General features: G+C 47.9%; 1 protein-coding gene across 7 annotated transcripts in view; it reads left to right on the forward strand.

Annotated features, from left to right (window-relative positions):
• DDX4 (DEAD-box helicase 4) overlaps positions 1-17,350 on the forward strand; it is a 1,965,714-nt gene that overhangs the window by 1,319,136 nt on the left and 629,228 nt on the right. For 5 of the 7 annotated variants that reach the window (XM_078675096.1, XM_078675100.1, XM_078675102.1 and 2 more), the window contains one exon: positions 1,537-1,679. In XM_078675096.1, coding sequence (XP_078531222.1) covers positions 1,537-1,679 — 143 coding nt within the window. The remainder of the gene's footprint in view (positions 1-1,536; positions 1,680-17,350) is intronic. The other 2 variants (XM_078675101.1, XM_078675099.1) reach the window with 1 other exon arrangement.

Here is a 17,350-nt window from a genome sequence, read left to right on the forward strand (position 1 = left end):
ATCCTCCCACTCACCCCACCAAGAAGAAAAAAGGCCTGGCATGATCCATATCCTAAAGCCGAAGAAGAGAGGTTGCCTCGTCTAAAGAGCGTATCTGAAGGAGTCTGCCTTCCCATTTATAGATAAGACTAAATAGTGCCTCCAGGAGTAAGGGACAATCATTGGAGCAGAGGAATGCAGTGACGAGTCGGAAGTCACATGGCTTCTGTTGTGTGGAAGCTGCCAAGTCCTGGAAGAGAAGAGGCCACCAAGAACGGAATTCATGAGTTTGAAATCCTGGGCACACGTCAGGATATATGGCGGGGGAGCCGTTGGTGATCTTCTAATCCCCACTCGGTGCGTCCGGTCAAGTCGAATCTCCTGGACTGGGGGACCTCCCAGATTATGACGGGGCACGTCCATAACAAAGGCTCCAATGTCCTGAGGTACCGCACAAATCTCTCGATACGTTTTTTTCACTCTTTTCAGTTTATTCTTGGATCCAAGGCTCACATGGTTTTATAAACTCATGATATCCTTACAGCACCGTTGCTCCAGTACCTAAGCAAGAACAGTCAGATTTTTTTCTCCATGGTGAGAACAGCATTTTATCATATTTATGTTCCACGCAGGTGGTATTTTGAACAGCTTATTATTTGCAATTCGGTTACACACAGGTGGCACTTTGAACTATGTATATTATACTATATTTCATCATGTATAATTAAAAATATTTGTTGTAGGTTTTGCCCCTGAAGAAGGGACCCCACCGTCCCGAAATGCATCGGGCATAAAACTAAAAATGGATGAAGAATCTAATGAATGAAAAATGTAATTACAATATTGTATTTAATTTGTGTCATGTTAGAGATTAGGAGTGATTATTGTTTAGTTTCTCAAAGAAAATGTGATGTATGTTTAATATATACAGGATTGCAGTATGTCTCAGTGAATCTAAAATATTGCATATAAAAGTTATTGAACATACAAGTTTAGTTTATTGATTATTTTTGCAATACCAGGGGGTTTTGGTTAATAAACCCATTGAACAGTGCATGGTACCGGCAGGTCTCCCTGCTGCTTAAAACTTTTGTAATATTCAGGCATCCGAGTTGACAGTGGAAGCAGTACCATAACACCAACGTTAGAAATTACAAGATACACATTTTTGAGCAATCTAAAACTGGAGGGCACCTTTCACCTGCTCACTATTACATTTTTAAATCGGGCATATGCATCCTTAAGCTTTGTAAAATCTGTATTTAAACTAAACCCAGAGCATTTATACATTGGTTAAGAGATGCTAATGTTTTTTTGTTTCATTCAGTTTCTATGTTAAAACATATGAGGCAAATGCTTCTTTTAACTCCGGTACAATAGTCTTGTATACATTACCTATTGCGTTTAGAACTGTTCATTTTGTCATTTCCGTTTAATTATGTTGCTCATTTTTGGGTCCGTTTCTCTTTACATTTATATTGAATATGATATTTACAACTATTACCGTATAAAACAGTCTAATTTCTGTCTCAAACCTAATTTACTCTTTTTTTAAAGCAGCAAGGGTAACATACGTGCCTCCTCCTCCTCCTGAAACTGAGGATGGCATATTTGCTCATTATCAAACTGGTATTAACTTTGACAAGTATGATGACATCCTCACAGATGTCAGTGGAATTAACCCGCCACCAGCAATACTAGTAAGTCTTATATTATTGTGATTTATCGAAAGCTTTGTTAGTCTTGTGTGATTATAGATGGGTTTTCCATTGTGATTGTATTGATAATGGCAGCATTGCATAATAATTTAATATACAAAATGAATTTAGCGTTCAAATATCCTTCTCATCCACTCCTTTGCTTAATTATTCTGGGATATTTCACATGTTATTGTTGGACTGAAGTCTCAAGGTTCTCATTTCAGAAACCTGACACAATCCAGTCCCCTTCATTCCAGTGCTTTGCTTGCGTTCAAGCTTTCTTTTTCTTGTAGTCCTATATAGCACAAACTTGACCCGAAGGTATCTGATATCCGAGTGCTTTACATTAGCACCAGTTGCTTTACACGCACACATTCATTTTTGTCACGCAGGAGGAGATTAAGTAATTTGCCCAGAATCACAGGATGTTGAGCGTCATTGACGAGACTCGAACCCGGTTCCTCCAGATTTGAGCTAGACAGCCCTTGCCGCTAGGCTACATCCTCTCCCCAACATGCCCTTATGGTTACAAAAACGTGGTAATTACAGTTACTTCAGGAGACATGTTGATTCTATTGAGAAGGCATTCACATTTTTGTTCAGAATGTATTTACATTTTTGATGGATGTTTCTGCTTGCAGTTTCTCACCTGTTAAATAACTCAGGTGTCAGAATGGATCTGGCAACTTCAAAGCTATACGACTCCAGTAATAAGTTTCCAGTTAGTTTGGCACTGCACTGCATCTAATAAAAGAATAAATGGATGCTGACACTTTTGCGCTTTTTAATTTCTGGATCTGATGCCTGCCGTTACTCAACATGTGAGCAATCTGCATTTGGAGTACCCACCTGAAAGATAGTTGATGAAGGCAAGTAATGCTGTCTTTTGTTTTTAAGTCTAGATGATCTCTTCCTCTGGATCCCTCCTTTCTCTAGTTGACTCTTGCTATGCATAAGATCAAAGGCCTAAGGTGTGCTGCACGCAAAGCGTAGAAACCGATAAGGAGAGATAAAAGTGGGTCCACTGGAGGTGCTGCACCCACAGATTTTCATAATGAGTGGCGTTAATTAGCTGCTCAGCCAGATCTGCTTGATTGGAGGTACCCCAAATGCGTTCTTGTGGTTGTCTTGTACTCGTAGAGTTGATGCTAGTTGATTATAGCATGGGAGCACATACCATTTAACCTATTTTCTGGGTGTGAAGACGGCATACTTTGGGAAGCCTTTGCAAGATCTACTGGGGGGATTCTTAAGTTTTACCAAATACATCTATTGTTTGTATGATCTGGTTCGACAATTGTTGTGACACTGAATGGTGCCCTGTGATAAATATAGAGAGCGCTTGCACAAAATTGATCTTCCACAAAAAGATTGATGGCAGTGGATACTTAGTACCAGCCAGCACCTCTGTTTTGTTTGCACAGCAGTCGAGTTGAAACAATTTATTTTAGGCGTGCTTCATGCTACTACACCATGCCATCCACACTGCTAGTTGTTATATACAGAATCCTCTATATATAAACAATATTACAAAGAAAATAGCAGAGCACAACCAGAACAAGTATATATTTGACTTGAAGTAGTCAGATAATTATTTAATATACAAAATTGATCAACATATAACACTTTGTTCAGCATGTAAGTCTTCGCTCCTAATGCCTAGTTGTCGCAGCAATGATACAGCCATATATCATTGCTGCGACAACTAGGCACATAATTGATCTTCCCCTGCTGGACTTAATAGCCAACGTGCTGCTTTCTCAGTCCTTAGCAACCCAAAAAGTATTGGATGCCCCTGGTAAATAAACATCTGTAATTTGGCATCCAGGGTCAGCTTGACATGCCTCCTTGATTAGCAGCTCAAGCCCTTCGTTTTGATCAAGTCACTATATATAGCTTGACCAGTAAATCCTAGCAGAAGTGCTTACCATGTACAAGAATGTGCTTGTTGCTGTACCTTTTCTAGATGACACCTAAGATCGTGAGATAGCTTTATTTCCTAGGATGGAGGCAAAAAGGGTAAAAGTACAAGTTTCAAACCATGCCATAGCTGTCAAAACAGATGTCTGTAACTGGGCTCACAAGAGGCTTGCCTTTGGTTTCTAGTCTCTGTCCAGGACTTCAAGTCCTGAGATGTGTGCTCACATGCACCCACAGGCAATCCAGGACGGTAAAGCAAAGCGGTTTGTCAGTGAACATCATCAGAAGTCATGACATTTGCATAAGTAAAGTTCCTGCTCTATGTCGAGGGTATGGACCTTCTTTGTCACCCCAGTCATCAGGTAAGTCCAAGTTGAATTGTAAACATAAAGACACGATATGGGACTAACCCCCCCCCCCCATCCTGCAACTCTCTATCTAAAGATAATTTGCAAAGGTGTAAAAGGGCCAGTCTTATTTCACTCACAATTGGGTAGCGAGCCCTAATTCAGCAGGCCATTAGTGACTCTGCAGCAAGTCAGGCCTTTTTCACCCCCTTCGCTGCTAGGCCTTTTCCCCTCCTGTGCTAAGCCTTTTTTTGGCTATTTGTGGTAGATCGTGCTTAGGCCCCTGTAACTTTTTGACCACATAAGGTGTTCTCGCCAATTTTGCGTCCTTTTCTTCCAACATCATAAGGGATTCTAAAGGTACCCGGGGTCTGTGGATTCCTTTGGAGGGGTCCCAGAAATTAAGCAAAATACAGTAAAAAAAATTGTTTTTTTCAGAAAAATGGGAAAAACAGGCTGCAAATGAAAGTCTCTGGGTTTTTCCCTGCAAATGTTATCAAAAAAGGGGTTGTGGGGCTGAAATCACCATTTTCCCAGCTTTTAGGGAATGACAGTCTTTTGTCAGAGAACCAACATTTTTCACAATTTTGTCATTTTTCTGGGACATAGCCCATTTTTGCTATTTTTAGTGCTTTCAACCTCCTTCCAGTTGATGGTTAAAATGAGTATAAAAGCAATAATGGATCCTGAAAAGCTATACATTTTAGAAAAGTAGACAAAATTCTGAATTCAGAAAAGGGTCATTTGTCTAAATCCATGAAGGTTTCTTTATAGAAACTAACAGTTAAATATTGGAAAAATTGAAAATTAGTTGAAAAAACCAGCCTTTTGTCTCAACGTTTTCACCTGTAACTTTTTGTAACTATGTCAACTCTTTGAAAGCAATATACCGTAACATCCGTTGGACCTTCCTGGTTGTGGGGATATATAGGACTTGTAGGTTCACCAAGAACCCGACGAACCCAGAGCCAAAAACTGAGCAGCAACTTGCAATGGTATTTTATTATGTACCGGGTATAGAGTAACTATTCTGGGAAAATGTATACATGGAAAAATCGGTATGAAAGACACCTATGTATTTCTGAATTGGGTACAAATTATAGATTTTAGAAACAGTATATATTTGCACATTTTCAAAATTGGGAATACTCATACTAGCGTGAGAATTATTGGTCATTTTTCAAAATGACTTTTATTTACACAATGTCTTTAATTTGGAAGGGAGAAATGCATGAAAACTCAATAGGTAATAGTTGATTTTAAAATCTGAATTACCCTAAGTCTCCCGATTAAAAACGGTACCTCGCTTATGTGAGTCGCTCTTGTGCCCACGACAGGAAACGACGCAAAATGCAACGTGGTCACACCTCAATTTCGCAGTGAAAAATTACCCTTTTTTTGGCAAAGTGCCTAGCTGTAGGTTTTTTACCCTAGCTCTGCCGGCACCTTGGGAAACCTAGCAAACCTATACATTTTTGAAAAGTAGACACCCTGGGGAATCCATGATGGGGTGACTTGACTGCCTCCCACCAGGTTCTGTTACCCAGCATCCCTTGCAAATCTAAAAAATGGAGCAAAAAAACACATTTTCTCCACATTTCTGTGGTGGAAAGTTCTGGAATCTGCGTGGATCCACAAATTTCTTTCCACCCTGCGTTCCCCAAAGTCTTCCAAGAAAAATGGTACCCCACTTGTGTGGGTCGGCCTAGTGCCTGCGACAAGAAACGGTGCAAAACGCAACGTGGTCACACCTCAATTTCGCAGTGAAAAATGACCCGTTTTTGGTCAAGTGCCTAGCTGTAGTTTATGAACCCTAGCTCTGCCAGCACCTAGGGAAACCTAGCAAACCTATACATTTCTAGAACGTAGACACCCGGGGGCTTCCAAGGAGGTATGGCTTGCGTGGATCCCCCAACGTTCCCTTACCCAGAATCCCCTGCAAACCTCAATTTTAGCTAAAAAAAAATCATTTTATTCACACATTTTCGTGTGGTAAAGCGTGGCATCACAGGGCTCACACAAATTTCCTACCACCCAGCGTTCCCCCAGGTCTCCCGATAAAAATGGTGCCTCACTTGTGTGGGAGGCCCAAGTAGCTGCGACAGGCAAAAGGCCCAAAACGCAGTGTGGCGACTTCAAAATTGCCTACGTCAAAAACACCTACTTTTGCAAGGGGGAGGTTGCTTGGGTTTTTGGCCCGTGCTCGGCGGCCATCTAGGGAAACCTACCAAACCCACACATTTCTGAAAAGTAGACACCCGGGGGCTTCCAAGGAGGTATGGCTTGCGTGGATCCCCCAACGTTTCCTTACCCAGAATCCCTTGCAAACCTCAATTTTAGCTGAAAAAATCAGTTTTTTCACACATTTTTGTGTGGGAAAGCGTGGCATCACTGGGCTCACAAATTTCCTAAATGGTGCCTCACTTGTGTGGAAGGCCCAAGTAGCCGCCCGGGGGCTTCCAAGGAGGTATGGCTTGCGTCGATCCCCCAACCTTGACATAGGCAATTTTGAAGTCGCCACACTACGATTTGGTCCTTTGCCTGTCGCGGGTACTTGTGCCTCCCACACAAGTACGCAATTCCCACACAAGTGAGGCACCATTTTTACTGGGGGATCGCAGTGGAAGGAAATTTGTGTGAACCCCGTGATGCCACACTATCCCACACGAAACTGTGTGAAAAACGCATTTTTTTATTAGCTTAAAGTTTGCAAGGCATTCTGGGTAAAGGAACGTTGGGGGATCCATGCAAGCCATACCTCCTTGAAAGCCCCCAGGTGTCTACTTTTCTGAAGTGTGTGGGTTTAGTAGGTTTCCCTAGATGGCCGTTGACCACGGGACCAAAAACCCAGGTGACCTCCCTTTCAAAACCAAATTGTTTTGACATAATTATGTGTTCATTTCTGCAGCGTGAGATTTTTGGCACAATATTACATGGAAATTGTGACAGGAAATTGTGACAGACATTTTTAAGTTTGCAGGACATTGTAGATAAAAAAATAAGTTGGATTTCACAAAAGGGACATCACCATGTACTACCATGGGTTAACCAGAATATCTACATTTGGTAGGTTATTCATTGATGAAATGAACACCTTGACAGAGACTCAAAAGACAAATATTTCAGCACAGCTATCTATTCCTCAAACACACACGCACATACTGGTTGGATTTAGCATGAGGGCGAGTGATGATTCAGTACTTAAAATTTTATTAACAAGAGATTTCAAACAAATGAAATGCACTGTCAATAATTAAATGCATTAAAACCGAACCCGTGACTCACAACTCGTGAGCTGTAAAGCCACGACAAGGCACCAACCGCTTTACAGGCCATTTACACATCTTTCATACCTGATGCACACAAGACCATTCACACCACCAGGCACAACACCAACACATTACAACATTCACATAAAAAGGGACAAGGTATACCCTGCTTCAGAAAGAGAAAAAAAGACACAGATTACTGCACAGCCATCTAATCCTCAAGCGCACACACATGCCGGTTGGATTTGGCACGAGGGTGAGTGATGATTCAGCATGTACAATTGTATTAGCAAGTCATTTCACAAAAATGAAATGCACTGTTAAATAATTCAAAGGTCGAGAAACTGAACCATTGACTCACAGTAAAGCACCAACCTCTTTACAGGACATTCATACACCTTTCATACGTGTGACACATACAAAACATTCACACTGCCAGCCGCGGGCCCATCACATAACATTCACACCAGCAGACAGCGCCATTCAAGGGCCCATCACTTTCTTAGGCCCACTTTCCTGACACAGCAACTACACAAAGTGATGGACTGCGTGGAGTGGCACTCAGCTAGCTGTGTTTGTAGTGACCAACAAAGTAAATACTCAAACACCGCCAGCCGAGCGCCAGTCCACCCACACCGCCATCCAAGCGCCAGTCCACCCACACCGCCATCCAAGCGCCAGTCCCCACACACCGCCATCCAAGCACCAGTCCCCACACACCGCCAGTGAAGCGCCAATCCACGCACTTCGCCAGCCAAGGGCCAGTCCACGCACACTGCCAGCCAAGCACCAATCTTTGAACTCCGCCAGCCAAGCATCAATCCTTGCACTCCGCCAGCCAAGCGCCAGTCCATGCACACCGCCAGCCAAGCACCAATCCTTGCACTCCGCCAGCCAAGCGACAATCCACACACACCGCCAGCCAAGGGCCAGTCCACACACACCGCCAGCCAAGGGCCAGTCCACGCAAACCTCCAGCCAAGTGCCATTCCACGCACACCGCCAGCCAAGTGCCATTCCACGCACACCGCCAGCCAAGTGCCATTCCACGCACACCGCCAGCCAAGTGCCATTCCACGCACACCGCCAGCCAAGTGCCATTCCACGCACACCGCCAGCCAAGTGCCATTCCACGCACACCGCCAGCCAAGTGCCATTCCACGCACACCGCCAGCCAAGTGCCATTCCACGCACACCGCCAGCCAAGTGCCATTCCACGCACACCGCCAGCCAAGCGACAGTCCACGCACACCGCCATCCAAGCACCAGCCTGCACACACCGCCATCACATTTTGAATTTTAAAAAAACACAAACCATTTGCAAATACATACCAATCTGCTAACACAAATTCTAAAACTAAATACATTGTACTAATGCCAACCTTGAAACTAAATAAAAAATATTAAAGAATACAGACTAGGCAGTTCACTTTACCACACATGGATACTCCTAAAAATTCTTATGCGTGTGGTTTGATTTAAAACAAGCTGACACACACACACACACTCCAGGTTTAAAAGGACCGTTGGGGCAGTACATAGGAGTCTTCCTCCGCACGCCTCTTCGCCAACCGACTCTACATCTCCTAGTGGGAAAGTCTTTTGAGGTTGTGGGAGGAATGTATTCAGGAAAGTGGCGATCGTTCAGTCTAGCCACATCCTCCACCATTCCAACTCTAGGAACACTTGCCTGTTCCACTAGAACAAGGCTGCCTATTATAGACATCTCTCCTGTCTGAAAACTTCACAGCAAGAAGCTCCTCACATCGCAACGCACTAGACTGTCCCCGCGCAAGCCTTTGGCAAACAAGTTCTTTTGGGAAACCTTTACGGTTACAGCGCATTGTGCCACAAGCAGCAGTGCCCACTTTGACCAATTCCTTGAACAACCGCACACCAGTGTAAAAGTTATCTACATATAAATGGTGGCCTTTGTTAAAAAATCCTCTTGCTAGTTCCCACACAATTTTCTCAGTCACTCCAAAAGTGGGAGGACAAGCAGGGGGGTTAATGCTGGACTCCTTACTGGTATACACCCTGAAATTAAAGACATATCCAGTCCCTTTGTCACACAGCATAAACAGTTTAATTCCATCGCGCTCCCTCTTACTAGGAATTTATTGCCTAAAAACCAAGCGGCCCTTGAACAACACCAAAGACTCCTCCACTGCTATTTCTTTACCAGGAGCATAGATCTCAGAAAAACTATGAACAAAGTGATCAAGGACAGACTGAATCTCAAAAAGACGGTCACAATCAGGGTGATCTCGTGGCAACGCTAAACCATTATCGAAAAAATGCATCATCCGAAGCAGAAGCAAATACCGATCACGACTCATGACTGCTGGAAATATAGCCGTTGCCATCAAGGGACTTGTAGACCAATATGAAGACAGTATCTGAAAGAGACACGTTAGTGATAGATTCCTTACCCTAGAATATCCCCAGGTGTCAGACTGGATCCGGATTTTTTTTGCTTAGCAGTACCCTTGCGCGTCGGAGTACTTAGACGCCGCCTCCGCGTGCTGATGTCAGTTCTTCTTTTTTCCGCGCCAGCAGCGCAGATCCGGAAAAAGTGGTACCTTAGTTTTTTTTTACTAAACTTTTTGATCTCTTTTGATCATTCTTTTTCGAGTCTTTGATTCCGAACGGTGCCGGTAGGGATGCCAGGTTTTGAGCACTGTGAGGATTGTGACCGACTGATGTCGGTCACCGACCCTCACCGTCGGTCACCGACCCTCACCGTCGGTGTCTCCATTGTCTCGGCGTCGACCACGACGACAAGACCTGTTCCGACTGCCGGGCCCTGACTTAGAAAGCTAGGCGGGAGCGGTCCCGCAAGCGACTCGAACTCGGGCAGTCGGCCCTGCGCCGAGAGAGGTCCCGGTCCAGACGAAGGTCGAGGGACTGGTCGCGGGAGCAGAGCCCCCATAGCTCCGGGAGTCGACATCACTCCTCTGGGTCGAAGTAGTCAGGTAAGCACAAGAAGTCAGAGACGTCATCGCTCTTCCGACTCCCCGACGCTCGCACGACGCGGCCGGGGGTTCAGGTGACACCGCCCACGCGGCTCCGTCGGAGTTGCAGGCGTCGCATCCGGCCCCATACCCTCTGGTCCCTGGGCCGCGCGCGACGCCGGAGGAGATCGAGCGGTTCCTCATGGCCATGAGGTCCCTCACTCCCCCGGCGGACTCCGTGGCACCTTTGGGCCTAGCAGGTCGGGGGCTCCGGTCCTGACGGCGTCGAGTGCTTCGGCACCGCAGGGCCTGGCGCCGCAGGGCCCAACTGGATTCGGATCCGTGTCGTCGCCGGTGGACCTAACTACCTCCCCGGGGCCTCCCTCGACCCAGCCCCGGAGCGGCGGCGCTGGGCGCCGCCTCAGACGCCGTTCGGAGAGTTCACCTTTCATGAGCCGGCCCCATCATTTGACACCCCTGGGTACCAGGAAATGGGTGATGAGGAGGATTGGGAGTGGTCTGAGGACCCTCTGACACGGGAGTGTCGGTCCCAGGAGGACTGGACAGGTGAACTAGTGGATGCCAGTGGTCTGGACACATCACCGGACACTGGCTTTGTCTCCCCTCCTACCTTTGCTACGGAGGAGGGGGCTGCCTATAGTGTGGTGCTGACGCGGGCGACAAAGGCCTTGGGCCTTAAACTCCCTGTCGCGGCCGTGAGGACTAACCTCCTCACTGAGGTCCTTAACCCGCAGTCAAGCTCGGCTGAGCCTCTGCTGATGTTTAATGAGGCCTTGACCGACGTTCTTTTGGGCACTTGGTCCAGGCCCGCTACAGGTTCGCCTGTAGATAGGAACGTGGCCAGACGCCACCGCCCGGCCCCGGCCGACCCTTGTTTCCTGTCCACCCATCCCACCCCGGAGAGCCTGGTGATCCAGGCCTCCAATTCCCAGACAGCATTCCCGTCGGCTCCGCCTGACAGGGAATCCAAGAGGTACGAGCAATACGGCAAGAAGGTATTCTCCTCCCTAAGTTTGGGACTGCGGTCTTCCAACACCGCATGCCTCTTGGGCCGCTACACCCACTCCCTGTGGGATACGGTCGCGGACGTGCTGCCAGAATGCCCGTTGGAGGTACGGGCTAAACTCGGCCAAGCCCTTGTGGAAGACCGAGATGCGGCACGTTATTCGATTCGATGTGGACTGGATACCACCGACTCACTGGGCAGAGCGATGGCAACGACGGTGGCGATTCGTCGCCACGCCTGGTTGAGATCCGCCAACTTCTCGGCTGATGTCCAGAATACACTCATGGACATGGCGTTTGATGGCCGTTGCCTATTTAGCGACAAACAAAGAGAGGGAAAGGTTGGGGTCCTGTGTCTGTACTGGCGTGGACCACTCGAATATGCAGAACAAACAAATATGCCAGACAGATTTTATTTTTTGGTTTTTTGTTCCCACTCAGTCAAGTTGTACTGGAGGGTTGTCTGTTTTATTTCAGTTTTTTAAATTTTTTTAGAAAAGCATTCATCACTTTAAAAGTATATCATCAAATAGAAAGTTGTCAAGCAGTGAAAAATTTACATACAAACAACAACTGTGCAATACTGTGCAATAACAAACTATACAAGTGCTAAAAAAATTATATATCAATTGATGCAAACAACACAAGGCAATACACAACAATAATAATATCCCTAACGATGCGTTCTCATTAGGAACCAGTCCTTTCTGTTTGGTACAAAAGACAAGAGGGCCTCTGGTTAAAGAGAACTGCCTGCATGTCTTCCTTGAGCCAAGGATAGAAAAAAAACAATTGAGGGGTTGCACAACTAGGGGACACACAATGTGGATTTCAACAGCCCTAGTGGCGCCCTTATTAATTTTCCAAGGCTCTGGGTCAACGCGTTTCGAACCACCACGATAGTATGGGTTCTCCTCAGGACACGGACTGGACAAAAGCCAAAACTGAAAGTGACATGGTATGCCACTCGTAAATGATTTTAATGTCACTCGAGTAGGAATAGCTCGGATGGAGGTCACAGTGCAATCACGGGTCTCTCGTGCGTCGCATTTCTTCGGCAAATAGCGCGTTTTCTACAACGGATGGTGATACAGCAGTCCCCCGGTATTTGGCGTGGTTGAATAGCGTTGGTACCACCCGGAAGGGTGGCAGCCATCGCTGGGCCCCGGGGGTCTCTCTTTTGGTGTCTCCTCGTGTTGGATCGACGCAATGTTGTTTCGCCAGCTAATTGGAAGCAGTCAAGGCGATCTGTTTGTTTCTTTCACTCGGTGGCGGCGTTCAGCTCGGGTGGTACCAACGCTATTCAACCACGCCAAATACCGGGGGACCGCTGTATCACCATCCGTTGTAGAAAACACGCTATTTGCCGAAGAAATGCGACGCACGAGAGACCCGTGATTGCACTGTGACCTCCATCCGAGCTATTCCTACTCGAGTGACATTAAAATCATTTACGAGTGGCATACCATGTCACTTTCAGTTTTGGCTTTTGTCCAGTCCGTGTCCTGAGGAGAACCCATACTAACGTGGTGGTTCGAAACGCGTTGACCCAGAGCCTTGGAAAATTAATAAGGGCGCCACTAGGGCTGTTGAAATCCACATTGTGTGTCCCCTAGTTGTGTAACCCCTCAATTGTTTTTTTTCTATCCTTGGCTCAAGGAAGACATGCAGGCAGTTCTCTTTAACCCGAGGCCCTCTTGTCTTTTGTACCAAACAGAAAGGACTGGTTCCTAATGAGAACGCATCGTTAGGGATATTATTATTGTTGTGTATTGCCTTGTGTTGTTTGCATCAATTGATATATAATTTTTTTAGCACTTGTATAGTTTGTTATTGCACAGTATTGCACAGTTGTTGTTTGTATGTACATTTTTCACTGCTTGACAACTTTCTATTTGATGATATACTTTTAAAGTGATGAATGCTTTTCTAAAAAAATTTAAAAAACTGAAATAAAAAAGACAACCCTCCAGTACAACTTGACTGAGTGGGAACAAAAAACCAAAAAATAAAATCTGTCTGGCATATTTGTTTGTTCTGCATATTTAGCGACAAGGCAGGCCATGCACTTGGGCTCTTTAAGGACTCCAGTGCTACGGCCAAGTCCTTGGGCCTCTCGGCCCCGCGCCAGCAATCGGCTGCCTTCAACTCCTTTCGTGGCCACGGAAGGGGTGTACCCACACGTGCTGCCAGCCACGCGCCGCAGGGTAATACTCAACGCGGTGGTGGCCGTGGAAACCGCCGTTGCGGCGGTCATGGACAACGGCGAGGTCAGTCCACACCTTTCCCCGCGGCATCCGCCTCAAAGCCCTCCTAGTCCGTGCTTTCAGGCCCATGTGTCGCCAGTGGGGGGCAGGGTTCACCATCACCTCCTCCACTGGCACACTGTCACTTCGGACAGGTGGGTGCTGCAAATCGTCCGAAGGGGCTACTCCCTCCCCTTCGAGACGACCCCTCCAGCCATACCACCGCAATACCACCACGTATCGGGGGATCATTTGCGGCTTCTGCAGGAGGAAGTTACTGCCCTCTTGGCCAAGGGGGCCATCGAGCGCGTTCCTGGGCCAGAAGTAGGGTGTGTTTGTTACTCCCACTACTTTCTGGTACCCAAGAAGGGCAAACGGGGCCTACGCCCTATCTTGGACCTACGGAATGTCAACGGCTTCCTCCGGAAGGAGAAGTTCAAAATGCTGACTCTGGCTCAGATTTTGGCTGCCCTAGACCCAGGAGACTAGATGGTAGCGTTGGACCTGCAGGACGCTTATTTTCACATCCCCGTCCTTCCGGCCCACTGGCGTTACCTACGGTTCAGGGTAGGCCACGAGCACTTTCAGTTTACTGTGCTCCCCTTCGGCCTTACCAGCGCACCACGGGTGTTCGCGAAAGTGTTGGCGGTGGTCGCAGCTCATCTGCGCAGGTTAGGGGTTTCAGTCTTCCCCCTACCTCGACGACTGGTTGTTGAAGGCGGGCTCGCCCCAGACAGTCGTCCGCCACCTCCAGACGACGGCAGACCTCTTGCACCAGCTGGGGTTCTCCATCAATGTGCCGAAGTCACACCTGTGTCCCTCTCAGAAGCTCCTTTTCATCGGAGCGGTTCTCGACTCGCGCGGTTTCGGGTTTATCCTCCCGAACAGCGGGTCCGGGATATTCAGGCTTTAATTCCACTGTTTCAGCCTTTATCTCGGGTCTCGGTCAGGTTGACGCTGCGGCTTCTGGGGCTGATGGCCTCCTGCATCCTTCTGGTGCATCATGCCAGGTGGCGGATGCGGGCTCTGCGGTGGGACCTGAAGTTTCCGTGGGCCCAGCATCAAGGCAACCTGTCCGACCACGTCCTGATCTCGGTGGCTCACGGACAGCGATTGGGTCAGCGGCAGATCCCTCTCCCTACCCCAACCGGAGCACGTAGTTGTGACGGACGCGTCCCTCCAGGGCTGGGGAGGCCACATGGGAGATGCGGAGATCAGAGGCCTCTGGTCTCCGGCGGAGGCCCGCCTCCACATCAACTTGTTGGAGTTGCGGGCGATCAGACTAGCACTGAAAGCATTCCTCCCCTCTGTCCGGGGGAGTGTAGTGCAAGTGTTCACGGACAACCCCACCGCCATGTTGTACTGCAACAAACAGGGCGGGGTGGGGTCGTGGACCCTTTGCCAGGAGGCTCTGCGCCTCTGGCAATGGCTGGAACGCCAGGGCGTGACCCTGGTGGCTCAACACCTGGCAGGTTCTCTGAACGCCAGGGCGGACGAGCTCTGCCGTTCGTGCATGATGGATCACGAATGGCGTCTGAACTCTGATGTGGCGCTAGGTCTCTTTCAGCAATGGGGAGAGCCTTGGTTAGTTCTATTCGCCACAGAAGAGAACGCGCAATGTCATCAGCTCTGCGCGCTGGGATTTCCAAGGCGGCACTCGCTCGGAGACGCTTTTCGTCACGAGTGGAGGTGCGGTCTGTTGTACGCCTTTCCGCCTATACCACTTCTGCCCCGAGTGCTGAAGAAGATCAGGCGCGACCGGGCCCAGGTTATCCTTGTGGCTCCGGACTGGGCACGAAGATACTGGTATCCCGAGCTACTCAGCATGTCAGTCGATCCCCTGATTTGTCTGCCTCTTCGGGAGGACCTTCTGTCGCAGCAGCAGGGGACGGTCCTCCACCCGAACCTGTCCAGTCTCCACCTACAAGCTTGGAGATTGAGCAGCGGCAGTTGAGGCCATTTGACTTGCCTCCCAAAGTCTGTAATGTCATTCTGGCAGCCAGGCGTCTCTCCACAAAGTCGGTATACGCCTGCAGGTGGAACAGATTTGTGGCATGGTGCACAGCAAAGGCTGTGGACCCACTCTCTGCCCCCCTTTCTGAGGTTCTCCTCTTTCTTCTTTCTCTTGCCCAGCAGGGCTCTGCTCTGGGCACTGTCAAGGGCTACCTTTCTGCCCTTTCAGCCTTTCTAAGACTGCCTGATCAGCCTTCTTTGTTCAAGTCTCCTATTGTAAATAGATTTCTTAAGGGCATCACACACGTGTTCCCTCCTGTTCCCTTCGTGATGCCCCAGTGGGACTTGAACCTTGTTCTTACTTTTCTGATGTGCGCTCCCTTTGAGCCGCTTCACAACTGTCCTCTTCGCCTTCTAACTCTGAAGACTGCTTTCCTGGTTGCCATCACCTCTGCCAGGAGAGTGAGTGAGCTCCAGGCCCTTTCTTGTACTCCACCTTTCCTTTCTGTCCATCAGGACAAGGTTGTGTTGCGAACTAAGCCATCTTTCCTGCCCAAGGTTGTCTCAGCCTTCCACATCGGGCAGTCCATCACATTGCCTACCTTCTTTCCGCCTCCGCATCCCTCTAAAGAGGAAGAGCGGCTCCACCGTCTGGACCCAAAACGTGCGCTCTCATTCTATTTGGATCACATACGTCAGTTCCTGGTGGATGACCAACTCTTTGTTGCTTACGTGGGCGCTAAGAAGGGGAAAGCGGTGCACAAGCGGACCATCTCCCGGTGGATCATCTTGTGTATCCAGGCATGTTACTCCATGGCTAAGAAGGAGCCCCCTGTTGGATTGAGGGCTCATTCCACTCGGGCCACGGCGACTACTACTGCCCTGGGCCGGGGAGTGCCCTTGCAGGACATTTGCCAGGCAGCTACGTGGGCCTCGCTGCACACGTTCGCTAGACATTACTGCCTGGACAATCAAGTCCGGAGGGATGGCTTCTTGGCCGTTCCGTCCTCCAGGACTTTCTGGTGTGATTATTGGTTCGCAGACCCTCCACCGGGGTTGGTATTGCTGGGGTATCTATTCTAAGGTAAGGAATATATCACTAACGTGTCTCTTTCAGATGCACAAGTTACTACTTGTCTAACGATATATCTGTAAGAGACATTAGTTAGTGATAGATTCCTTACCCACCCACCCATCCTCCCCGTTCTGCGAACCGATATCTAGGGTTAAGGTCATCCCCTTTCAGGGCCCTAGTTTCTTGGCACCAGTGTTGGTTCTATCATGGCTCTGCGTATCTGACGCGGAAAAGCTGTGTATCAGAACTGACGTCAGCGCGCATGGGCGGCGTCTAAGTACTCCGACGTCATTCCTGCGCTAACGATGACGGACGCGGATGACGCCTACCGACGCACAGGGGTATTGCTACGCAATAATTTCCGGATCCAGTCTGACGCCTGGGGATATTCTAAGGTAAGGAATCTATCACTAACTAATGTCTCTTACAGATATATCGTTACACAAGTAGTAACTTGTGCATCAGCCCCTGTACAGTGTACCTTAGGTACCCAGGGCATAGGTGAACCCAAGGCCTACCAGGGGCTGAAGCATGTATTATGCCACCCCTGGCTGGCCATCTAAACAGACACAACTGGCTGGTAAGACAGCTGGGGCAAGGTGGTGTAATCACCCTTTGCTGTAGATATAGTATACCTATACCTATATCTAACCCCAAAATGGACACATATATTCCTATCAGTCACTCCTATGGCAGGCCTTATCAATCCTGAAGGCAGAGTGCTTGGAATTATGTGAGATGGTGCTCTAGCATGAGCTGAGCCTGTCTACAGCTTTCGGTACCAAGTCCTTTAGCTGTTTTCATGATAACGCTATACCATATACTCTTTAAGTGCATTATAATCCTCGCGGTTATTCCTAACTTTGGTATAGCATTATCAA

Source organism: Lissotriton helveticus, chromosome 2_1 (assembly GCF_964261635.1).
Source record: "Lissotriton helveticus chromosome 2_1, aLisHel1.1, whole genome shotgun sequence".
Classification (NCBI taxonomy): domain Eukaryota; kingdom Metazoa; phylum Chordata; class Amphibia; order Caudata; family Salamandridae; genus Lissotriton; species Lissotriton helveticus.